This window comes from Monopterus albus, unplaced genomic scaffold, assembly GCF_001952655.1.
Source record: "Monopterus albus unplaced genomic scaffold, M_albus_1.0 scaffold132.1, whole genome shotgun sequence".
Classification (NCBI taxonomy): Eukaryota; Metazoa; Chordata; class Actinopteri; order Synbranchiformes; family Synbranchidae; genus Monopterus; species Monopterus albus.
Genome location: NW_018128012.1, coordinates 85,943 through 98,274, shown reverse-complemented (window position 1 = coordinate 98,274; position 12,332 = coordinate 85,943). Strand labels below are relative to the sequence as shown.

The 12,332-nt window shown below is 40.4% G+C and overlaps 1 protein-coding gene across 1 annotated transcript in view; it reads left to right on the top strand.

Annotated features, from left to right (window-relative positions):
* The first annotated feature begins 2,423 nt into the window (after positions 1–2,423).
* Positions 2,424–12,332, top strand: part of sfmbt2 (Scm like with four mbt domains 2) — a 54,328-nt gene continuing 44,419 nt past the window's right edge. Inside the window, exons 1-2 of the mRNA XM_020613265.1 lie at positions 2,424–2,602; positions 10,017–10,190. Of these exons, the coding sequence (XP_020468921.1) occupies positions 10,100–10,190 (91 nt within the window). The 5' untranslated portion in view covers positions 2,424–2,602; positions 10,017–10,099. The remainder of the gene's footprint in view (positions 2,603–10,016; positions 10,191–12,332) is intronic.

Below are 12,332 nucleotides of genomic sequence, written 5' to 3'. Positions count from 1 at the left end.
GGTTCACCTTCCAACAAGACAATGACCCTAAGCACGCAGCTAAAATAACGAAGGAGTGGCTTTACAACAACTCCGTGATGGTTCTTGAATGGCCCAGCCAGAGCCCTGACTTAAACCCAATTGAGCATCTCTGGAGAGACCTGAAAATGGCTGTCCACCAACGTTGACCATCCAACCTGACAGAACTGGAGGGGATCTGCAAGGAGGAATGGCAGAGGATCCCCAAATGCAGGTGTGAAAAACTTGTTGCATCATTCCCAAAAAGACTCATGGCTGTATTAGCTCAAAAGGGTGCTTCTACTAAATACTGAGCAAAGGGTCTGAATACTTATGACCATGTGATATTTCAGTTTTTCTTTTTTAATAAATCTGCAAAAATGTCAAACATTCTGTGTTTTTCTGTCAATATGGGGTGCTGTGTGTACATTAATGAGGGAAAAAATGAACTTAAATGATTTTAGCATATGGCTGCAATATAACAAAGAGTGAAAAATTTAAGGGGGTCTGAATACTTTCCGTACCCACTGTATGTGCGCGCGCAAAATGAAGGAATATAATCCTTTCTCCCGCGCACTTGGAAAAGCTCCTTCTGTAGCAGATTAATGGAGCGGGGCGCACGCTTCACCCATCTGCTCCTGCAGCGGAATGAGAGCCCCGGCGCGCCCCCACTCCTCCCTGCACGGTTCCTTTGTGTCTCTCTTAAACTGATCTGCTGCTGTAAAGACAACACCAAGCTTCCCGTTTCATGTTTCAAAATAAAATGTAAACTGTGCGTCATAATGGCCATTTATTTTGTAGCTTTGTGTAGCTTTAGTGACTTTCTGTGTTTTAAACCTTTTTGTTTTGTGATCCTTTAAAATTAAGCAAATGTCTAATCCCCCAATAACTGATGTGATATAACATTCTGAGATTTTTTTAATTATTATTTGAAGGAATTTTAGAGGCTAGAAGACGTCAGGAACCCCGTGTTTCACATTAAAAGAGAAAAAATAACTGTATGGAAACAAAGCATTCATTTTACCTTTTATTTCTTGAATCATCTGGTTCCGATTTTGGGACCCCGACCAATAGCTTGGAAAGCACGGTCTTAAAATCACAATTTATACAGAAACGTGTATTAGAGCTTCAGTTTATATCTCTTAATTTGCCCATGTGGGGCATTCGTTTATCCATCTTGACAAGTCACAGGTATGATAGCAGATATGACAACTAGTATGTGCCAGCACGGGACTTCCATATCAACGAAGAGCTGCACTACACTACTCCTTACTAAGAACTTATTTCCATATGAGCCACCGAGAACTTCGTGTATTTCACGAACGTTTCCGTGTATTTGGGTGACAGTCAGGGGACTTTGGTGATTTTTACGGGATTCCCCAAAAAACACACAATGATGAACTCCCAAATGACCAGTGGAAAACAGAGCTTTGAGAAATGACTTCCTAACAAGCTGTTCCCAAAAGTGAAGCGCGAACTTCCATCTCAAAAAGGAACATGCTACTTCACTTCACTTCAATTTCACTGAAACCTATAGCCGAAACGTCTGCGCTTTTTGTTCCCCTTGTGCTGTTACGCGCAGGGAAAACATTAAATAAAGACAGACTTTGAAGGTTTGGAAGCCAGCTGCTACTTTTTGCGCACTGAAGCCTAACTTAGAAAACTACCCCCAACAAACCAGGTGCTCGGTTTCACTTTCTATAAGAGGCTCTTTCTACCCTGGGGGGGTCAAAGTGCTATAAAACCTTGAGCACAACTCACTGCAACTAATTCGCCTTCTTGGAAACACTGTGCCAACCTTTGAACTATGGCACCGCTCTGTCTGTCAAAGTTACAATGCGCTCCACCACTAGAGGATAGTGTTGGCTTTTATTAAATGATCGCCCTCGATTAAAATAAGTCTTAAGATATTTCTCAAGAGCTGTTTGAAGAACAGAAATCGCCAAAGGTAAAAACAAAATAAATAAAAATCGTACCTTTGCTCAAGCAAACGTGATAAAACGTAATATATTTTCAATATTCAGGCTTTTTCATGCACAGGAGCTGAGGATGTGCTGCGGCTACAGGTCTATATATTTCAAAGAAATTACACTTTTTATTGTTATTCCGATGGTTATACATGCTTTTCGGATTGTTAATAATCAAACTGTTAGGTTGGATAGTGGGTCTCGGATATTGGATCAAATAATTACCTATAAACCCCAAAACAAATGACTGATTTAATTCAGTTTTAGCTACCAACGATGCTGAAATGATGTAGGCCTACACTGAAGTAGATATTTATAGGTTAATGTCATCACAACAAAATAAGCTTGAGACCTAATGTTCCGTTGTGTAACAGTTTTGGTGCCGAGCGAACTCCAGTTCCCTGTTTTCATCAGGCTGAATAAATGTTTTTTGTTACTACACAAAAAGGTCAATGAAGGAGTTGGCTAGCAAATATCTGTAATGTTTTTGGACATGCGCAGAGGGGAGATGCCATATTGGAACGGGGGCAGCAGCAGCTGAAAGACGTCGCTCGCGTCGCTTTGCTCGAGCTCACGCGAACGAGGAGGAAAAAAACAGAGGGGTCTCGAGAAGGAGAGGCGACAAAAAACTTGGACAGGTAAGACAGGTGACGGCCGCAGCGGTCCCCGAAGGCTCCTCCGCGGCTGCTGCGTTTGGTTATTTTCCTTATGTCGACGTAATAAACAGAGGGAGAGTTATTTTTCTCCTCCTCCGCTTTAGAAACCCTGAACTGCTCCCTAGGCGGTTTCTGTAGAAACGAGAGAATAGTCGCGATCGTTGCTTCACGAGCCCAAGTTGTGTAAAGTGTCTGTCACGCGCTGTAATTAACAGCTTTCACGACGCGATCTCGTGGCGCTCTCGGTGATACCGATTGTTGAGCTGTTTTATCCCTCAGTTCATGCGTATTCTGTCGGTCTGTTAACTGTTCTGCAATAACACGAATTTTAATCATCTGCATGAAAACGCACAGTCCCAACTGAATTGTTAATTTAATGTGTTTTATTGCACGTTAAAAACACCACCACGCAATTTTGTTTTCTGTGAACACCAAGTTGTTTTTGCAGATTGACGTTAAAAATGACTTATTGCCATGAATCTGATAGAAGATGAGTCATGTGGAATTTTTTTCGTCACCCTTATATGCGTAAAAGCCGTCGGAAAATACCGGACACTGCCAAAATGTCAAACCACTTTCAACATGGCGGGTTATGGTGTTCGTGGGGGAAAACTGCGCCTTAAAATCTTTGAACGAGGAAAAAATAAAACGACGGGACATAACGCGTCCGGTTCTGTTTCTTTTGATGGACATACAGGAGGTTTAATCAATTAAATTCAAAGTGTGCATTTGGAAACTCCGTGGGAGTTTTTTTCCGCTGCAGTTTTGAGTGTGCAAAGTACATGACCGGAGTGCCAGCAAGCTGCTGGTCGGCTACACCCCTCAGCCTCATCTTCCTTATGTGCACTTAACGTTTCCTCTTTCACTTTGATCAAAAATGCTGTAGCTCGTTCGGTGTTTGTTCCTATAGATCACATTATATTGGATTAAGAGTTTTTCTAAATAAAGCCGACAGGAGGACTATTTCATTCCACCTTTTGCTTGCCATGGTGATGATTGCACAGCCTGGCGAGATCTTTTTTCCAAGCGTATCGTTCCTCTTTGCGCACATTTGTAATGATTAAACAGATAATTGGGTTAAACCGCTCGTATCTCTTTAATTATTTCTCTTTTGCGGGTGGTCTGCAAATCCGAGGTTTAAGGCTTCGCATAATTTCCGAGGCTTCCTCCTCCAGATTAAATTCGTCACCACAATGAACAGAAACAATAAAGACTGCATGCAATGGAGCGGCCGATAGATGCTCTTGTTCAGTATGAATAAATTATGCTTTTAGACTTCTTGTTGCTCCCAAGATATCTTTTTTTTTTTCAGTCTTGTAGATAAATGGAAAGAGCATAAAACGAGCACATTTTCATGGAAAACGAAAACGTGACCTTAAAAATAAAATACATATGATCCGCTCTGTACACTGGCTAAGATCGATATGACTCCTGCTGCACGTTATTGACGGCGGGATTGTTGGCTTTTTGCAGGAACCACCCAGTGGCTTAGCTGCCTTTGATAAGGCATTGTATGTTAATTGTCTGTGAAAAGACACAGTAAGCAAGTCTGCATTAAACAGAGAAGGAAAGATAGAAAAACAGAAAGAAGCTGTCACTTAAAAGGAAATATTGATCCCTTTCTTCCTTGCTGCCTTTCTCTCTGCTGTTGGCACACAAACTCTCTGCCTGTATTTGAATAAGGGGAGGACATAAGCAAATATCAGATTTGACCTCTTTTGTATTTAGCATTGTGCACATGTGTGCTTTTTTGGAAGTTGTTTCCAGTAATTGATGTTGAAATAAGAAGGCTCTGGGCTAAGGGAGTTTCCCTCTTGACTGCTGCACTGTTTTCCTCTCCTGTGTTTTTCTGTGGCCAACCGGGGGCAGCTGCTGTTGGCACTTTATCATTTTCTAGCAGGCTGATCTCAGTGAGCATCACAGGCTGCAGCAGGTATCCATAGATGTTAAAAACAGTAGGAACCTAGAGGACGAAGTGGGGCAAAGTGTTGTAGCAGGGTTTCCTGTTGCCAAGAGAAAACAAGTCTTGGATGGGTCTAAAAGAGGAGACCTAATAGGCAGTAATGCAATAAAACCCAAGCCCATGCAGTGGTAGGTAATCTCCTAAATCCCCCATTAAATCTTTGGCATGGAAATACAGGAGGACAACACGTGGATGCCCAGCACCCCATCAGGGGCTAATCGATGAAACAACCCTCCTCTTAATCTGGGACAACAGGGGCACAAACGTCCTGCATCTGAGATTAACTCTGTCGTACCAGTTTAATCCCCCAGTGCCCAGTCTGTGCCGTTTCCTCGGGACTGCTGCGAGCCAGAAAGCTTCATCAAGTAGAAACCACGCAGTGGAAAAACTGCTCAGGAATAAAGACAGTGACAGGCACATTCTGAATAAAAGCCTGAGGACGGTTGTAAGCTTTTACGATATGTTTAACCAGTGAGGAACCAAAAGAAAAGCCCAGCATGATATCACAGTGTAGAACAGATGATTCAAGTTGACTTTTTAATGCCAGTTTCTCGCAATAAGCATCACTCCTTATTTTGTTGGGAGGAGATGTTTTCCACATGACCTGATCAAACCTGCTGGATCCATCTCACACACTCATCCTAAACTGTTCACACCCACAGAATTATATTTTTAAAACTCCATAGTCATAGTCACATAAATGTGGTTTGGCTTTGTCTTTGTGAACATTCTTTGGGGCCGCAGGGAACTGTGTTGACGTGAATATTAAAAAAAAAAAAAAAAAAAGAGTAAAATATGTGACCTTTAAATTTCCAGAGAACATCCAAGACTTCACAAAGATGATAAATATGTCAGGGTGAATTTCGGGGGCTTTGTCTTTTGTAACATTCTTTGGGGCCGCAGGGAACTGGGTTGACGTGAATATTAAAAAAAAAAAAAAAAAAAGAGTAAAATATGTGACCTTTAAATTTCCAGAGAACATCCAAGACTTCACAAAGATGATAAATATGTCAGGGTGAATTTCGGGGAAATGAGCACTGTGGTACAAAAGTATGTGAACAGTGACACATTTCCTGTTTTTTTGGCTCTTAACTTCAGCACTTTGGATTTAAAATGAAGCAACTTCAGAGGGTGTTCACATATGTACTGTGGGGACCACTGTGGGAAACATATTGCCTCCAAATGGAAGAGGTTAAAATGTGCTGCAGTATAGAGCCAAAACAATACAAATAGTCATGGATGTCCATAAGGATGGCACTGAATATGTCATGTCCATTATTCATTCATTTGTTGATTATATTTATTTATAAATCTATTAATCACTTAGTGTATAAATGTGAATATAAAGGTTCCCAGAGCCTAAGGAAACATCTGAAAACAGCTTGTTTTATGTGACAAACAGTCCAGAATCCTATCAGTTTAAAACAATATCAAAGAAACAAATTAAAAAAAAAAGAAAAGCAGAAATTGTCACATTTATAAGCTGGACCCAGCAAACATTTGGCATTTTTGCTTGATAAATGAGCTGTTGTCTTTCACATTTTTGTTGATTTGCTAATTAATTTATTTACAAATTGTTTCAACATTGATTTAAAAAAATGGCGTCTTTGGTTTGAATATTTAATGACGTGTCAGAACAAGCAGATCTGTCTATGTGATGCTGTTATACAGTGTGAGGTCTGCTGTTTGATGAAGTGCCTGTGTGTACTTTGAGTTGCACCGAGCGCTGCAGGGGGCTGCACGTTGACGACAGCGATGTGTCAATGCCGCTGAAGATTGTAGGCCATTTAGGCAAGAATCACTGATAGGCTGCAAGGGGTGGACAAGGGGGGAGAACGGCAGCGGACGGCGTCATGTGAGACAAATTAGCTCAGCTTCTTGTTTACACAATGGATGTGTGCTGCAGCCACATTGGGCTGTCAGGGATGTGTGCAGTTGGTGGGTGGGGGGTGTTTGTCACACACAATCATTGTAGCCTCACAATTTTGTAAACAGGCTCAGTCCAAACAGCAGCGGAGCAGCTACTGTTTCATTTCCTCAGGATTTCAAGGGTTTCTTGGACACAGGACTTCAGTCTGTTTTCATCAAAGGATTGTTGAATTTGCTCCTTTTACCCTTTTCCCCATCTCAGGATGGGTGGCTCACCTAATCACAGAATAAGGATATTTTCCACTTTATTGGGTATTGACTTTGGAGTCGAGAGTGAGGACCTGGTCCCGGAGTCGTTTTTGGCTTGATTGAGGATTTCTGTGTGACAGCAGTCTGCCTCAGTGTTAATTGCCAGGTTGATGGAAGTGGGTGGAAGTCAGTGAGTGAGTCACCGGGGATGTGAGTGCATGACCAAAGACAGGCGCCAGCCAAGTGACAAGCAAGGTCTGTTGTTGTGAAGATGATGCTTTTCACATATTGTTGTACTGATTGTTTGCTTCAGTTTGTCAGTGTTAAATAGTGTTTCATTCTGTTTAGGTGCTTTGTGATGCACTGACTGTTACCATTAAAATAGTTCTTTTTTTGATCTGTAGGATTAGGAAATAAGCTCATGACAGATTGTTTCCACATGTTCATTACATCAGGCTTATTTTAACTTTAGTGATGCAGCACAATGAGTGAATACACAGATATAGAGAAATGCTTTGTCATTTGGTGGCCTAATAGTTTATACCCACAACAGATTCTGTAATTGTAACTAGAGGGGATATGATTAGTTGGTCAACAGAAAGTTAATTGACAACTTTTTGATCATTAAAGCTACATCTCATTTATTGTAATTTCATAATGACAAATATGTGAAGAGCTGGGCAGAGCTTAGTGTAGCAGGGAGAGGGAGCGCTGGGCGAAGGAGAGCGGGTTGATCTGGAGTTTCATGCTAGTGCTACCTTAGTTATATCCTGTAGCTTTAAATAAATAGTTTGACATTTGTCAGCAAACATCATCTGGATGCAGTTTACCCACTGAGGATTGTTGGTTTTCCCTTTTTTATATTGTTGTAAACTGGATTCAGTTTTGTGCAAAATCCATCAGTTCAAACAGTTCATCACTGAACTGAGCAGTCATGGAAGAAGTACTCAGACTTTACTTAAGTAAAAGTAGCAATAACATAGTGTAAAAATACTTTGTTACAAGTAAAGGTCTTGCATTCAGATTGTCACTTAAGTACAAAAGTATTATCATAAAATATACTTAAAGTACTAAAAGCAAAAGTACTCATTATGCAGAATAGCACAGTTCACATTAACATCCATCCATTATCGATACTGCTTATCCTAACGAGGGTCGCGGCAGGCTGGAGGCAATCCCATCCAACACTGGGCAAGAGGCAGGGTCCACCCTGGACAGGTCGCCCGTCTGTCACAGGGCTGACATGTAGACAAACAACCACACACCCACATTCACTCCTATGGGCAATTTGTAGTCAAGCCAGTCAACCTAAACTGCACATCTTTGGACTGTGGGAGGAAGCCGGAGTACCCAGAGAGAACCCACACAGGCACAGGGAGAACATGCAGACTCCACACAGAAAGGCACCGGTTCAGTCGGGGCTCGAACCCGGAATCTTCGTGCTGTGAGGCGACAGTTCTAACCACTGTTCACATTAATCTATATATCATATTATAGGAGTATTACTATTGGTGTAATATTGCGTACATCACAATTCAATAATTTATTTACTTTCATCACACACTTTCAGTATAAATAGAAACGAGATACCGTTCTTCATCATAATGCTCATTACACATCATTCACACTCTATAACAGTCTATAACAATTAATGTTACAGCTGGCAAAAGTAGAGCTAATGTTAACTACCTTATGTGCTTATACTCTGAAGTACTTGACATGCTGCTGGGTAGCTTGTCAATTTCCCACCAGGGATCAATAAGGTCTTATGATTGTACTGTATTTTGTTTAATTAATCTCAGTCTGAAAAAGTAACTAGTAACTAAAGTTATCAAATAACTGTAGTGTGTACAAAGTTTAATATTTCTCTCTGAAATCTAGTGAAGTAGCAAAAAATGAAAATACAGATACCTCAGAATTGTACTTAAGTCCAGTCATTGATTAAGTGTTTTGTTACTTTCCACCTCTGGAACTGAGAACACTGGTCTGCAGATTAAATGACAATGAAAATAACCAGCCCAGCTTTTGCCGGTGCTAACATCAGACTGCATTTTTAAAAATGAGAAACACAGAAGCTTCAGGGCAAATGAGCAGTGGAGCTGTATCACAGCACAGGCCACCGATTTAATGAGTGAGGCGATTTGTTTAAAATGTCATTTAATAACAAGATGCATCAGGATCCGTTGGACTCAGCAGGGGACTGATCAATTGATCACATCACTGTTATTAAACAGAGCAGGATGCTGTAATGTCGGGAAAAACCAAAGACAGAGATGAACATCCCCATCATGGCCGTTGTTGTACTTTAAAAGAAAGCGAGGGACTAAAACGTCCAGTTTGCTTCTCGTGTCAAAAAAGAGGAATTGTCTTTCAAGTGGAGAGTTTGTGTTAATAGACTGTGACCCATATGTTATTTCACAACCCATTCTGACCAAGAAATATTAAATTAATCCATTAATCAGCCTAACTAATGACCTCATTAGTAACACTGATTGTGTTCAATATATCACGGTGATCAGAGCCCAGCATTTGCTCCAGCCTCCATGTATACTGCATGTCACACATACATATTTACTGTCTCAGTTCCTCTTTTACCTTCCATAAAGTGAAATTACTCAGCACTTCTGGATGATTCTCATTCCACGGCTGCTTGAATGATTATATTCGAGTCGGAAAAATTACCAGCCTGTTTTCCACCTTGTGTCGGTCCTGTTTTTCTACTTTGTTTGGCTCTGATTGGTTATCTGATGGAGTTTTGCAGTGCATGCAGCTGGCTGACGATATGTAGAAACTCAGGCTGAAGAGGCAGAGGCTCATCTGTAATTTAACACAATAACAGGCTTTTCAATGGGCTTTAATGGTGTTGAAAATTAGTTTGAGTGTTGAAAAGTTCGTTGTCCTTTTGTTTCTTTACCTACAGTTTCCTTCTGCTTTGGCTGCAGGGTTTTTTTCTCTGACCCAGAGATCTGCTCTTTTCCTTGGAACTTGTTTTAAGTTCTTTTATTTTGGACTGTTCAGCCACAGTGGCCGTCGCTGTTCATGCCAACCAGTCACTTCCTCTTAATGCTTTATTCTAAAGAAAGTGCAGATGCAAAGTACATCATATCCTGTCTGCCAGATGGTTTCCAAGGAAATTCTTATCAAATAGTGGGTGTTTATTTTAACAAACCCTCAGAGATATGACTGGGAAAGCTTTTATGAGATGCTACTGTAAAAGGAGAACAGTAAAATTGACTGTTTCCCTGGGAATATCGAGGACTGTATCTCAGTTTGGACATTATTTGATGCATTAATGTCTTTTTATTTCTGCTCCAGGGGCATTGAGGAAAGTGAGAGATGCAGTGAAGCTGAACTGAAACACCTCAGGTCAAAAAGTAAGACTCACCAGGAAGTGGAGGATGCAGTCTCACACTCAGGAGCAGCCGCTGGCTCTCACCACGGTCAAGCCATACAAGTCGACCAATGGGAAGGAGGAAGAGTTGAACACAGGTGAGGCCCTGTAGTGTTACCTTCACCTTTCCCTTCTCTGTGGCCAGGTCAGATCCGTGAAGCCACCCTCATCAGACTAACAGATCATTATGGAAGACACGGACAGAAAATGCATATGAGTGTCTGTTACTGGTAATATAGGAACTTTTAAATTGGGTCATTTAATTACGTTCTTTATGTTTATTATTTGCCTGTAATTCACAGAAAGCCCTGCGTTTGTTTCTTCACTGTACTGGTCTGACTGTTTCGTCTCTTGTATAGTTTAAGGGTTTTTTCTGAGGCTGTGTTTGCTTGGGTTTTATTCCCTTTATTTACAGGCGTATTCATTAGGTGAGTGTGTCCTATATTGTTATTTTAAGTATAAGTTACAAGCCATTAATTGGTATGTCAGTGATACTACACGTACCTGTTAATGGAGCCTTTGTAATGGAAAATGTGTCACACGGTTTGAAATAAATGTTTTCCCTGTCACATGTTTTAAAGACAGAAAATATCTGTATATGAATGACTGAAGAGACTGGAGGCCAGCAAACACACTGGCAGTGTATGATGCATGTTAACACCTGTCAGCCTGCACACTGCTGGCATTTCTACAGGTGCCACTGCACATTAACGCACTAGGAAATGTTACTGACCCATATCCCAGCATCAGCTGGCATCAAGTCTCCAGAAAAGCAAGAGCTTCTCTGGATGGACACCTTCCAGCTGAGCCTTCACTGCTCCCTTCGTCTGATTGATGCATTTGCTGTGTTACAGGTACTGACTGATTGATGCTCATAAAATGACGCAATGCTGCGTGACGTTGCCGGTGCAATCCAGTGTCCCATTGATAATGAAACCACAGTGATGGTTATTCTGAGTACTTGTTCTGTCAGGAAATGCATTCAGTGTAAAAGAAAAAAGCACGATATGTGTTTTGTCACTCGGATTGTTTCTGTTTTCTTACTCCTTATTCCCATATGGGGTCATTTACAAAACAAAAGGAAGCCAGTCAGTAGCAGAGCCCCAGCTCCATAGTACACATTCATTCTTAGCAGGCTGTAGTGTTCACTTTGGAAAGTGGCAAAATAAAGTATACCTGAGAAAGTCAACAAGAAAAATGCTGGACTTATGAGATGTGCTGCTGCTGGACTTCTTTTTTTTATGATTTGCATTATTTGTTTTGGACAAGGACACAGAGGAGCTGCTGACAGTTTTGTGTGGGAGTGGCACTCCAATGCAATGGTTCAACCTACTGAACCATGTTATGTAAAATGGTACCTATGTTGATTTTTGCAAATGAACTGCAATAAAAGGTATACTATGACAATTTGTTTAAGATGCACAGTATATAATATGGAATTTGGGCAGACACTGAGGAGCTCCAAGTTTAGCCTCAACATATTTGTTTGTGTTGATGATCTACTTTCTCTCTTCACTGTAATTATTGGATTACTCCTCATACTAGAGTCTGTTATCAAAATGTCTTAATACCACTTAAACAGCTTTATACTTTAATCTTTGACAGAAACAACTATTTCTGTCGGCTATACAGTAGACCAGTGGGGGAAGAAGTACTCAGATCCAATACAACAGTTACAAATGAAAATCCTGCATTCAAAATGTTACTTAGTACAAACGTATTAGCATCAAAACGTACTTAAAGTACTAAAAGTACAAGTACTCATTATGCAGAATGGCACATTTCTATCATATTATTGTACTATACTTACTGATGTATTATTGTGTACATGACATTTAAAGTTGCAACTGGTAAGTGGAGCTAGTTTTAACTAGCTTGTGTTCTTATAATGTGAATTACTGCTGAGCTTGACATTTCCACCTGAGATTAATAAGTATTAAGATTATACTGTAATTTTTGTATTAATTTGGTTTTGAAAAGTAACTAAAGTAAAAATGAAATAATCATAATGGAGTAAAAAGTACAATAACTGCTCTAAAATCTAGTGAAGTGAAGCTTGTCAATTTCCCACCAGGGAAGTTTTATGATTATTCTGTATTTAGTTTAATTAATCTCCGCCTGAAAAGTAACTAAAGTTATAGTTACAAATAACTGTAATGAGTACAGTATTGTCCTGTAAACTGTAGTGAAGTTGAAGTGTGACGTAGCACAAAATTAAAATGCTCAAGTACTTGTACCCC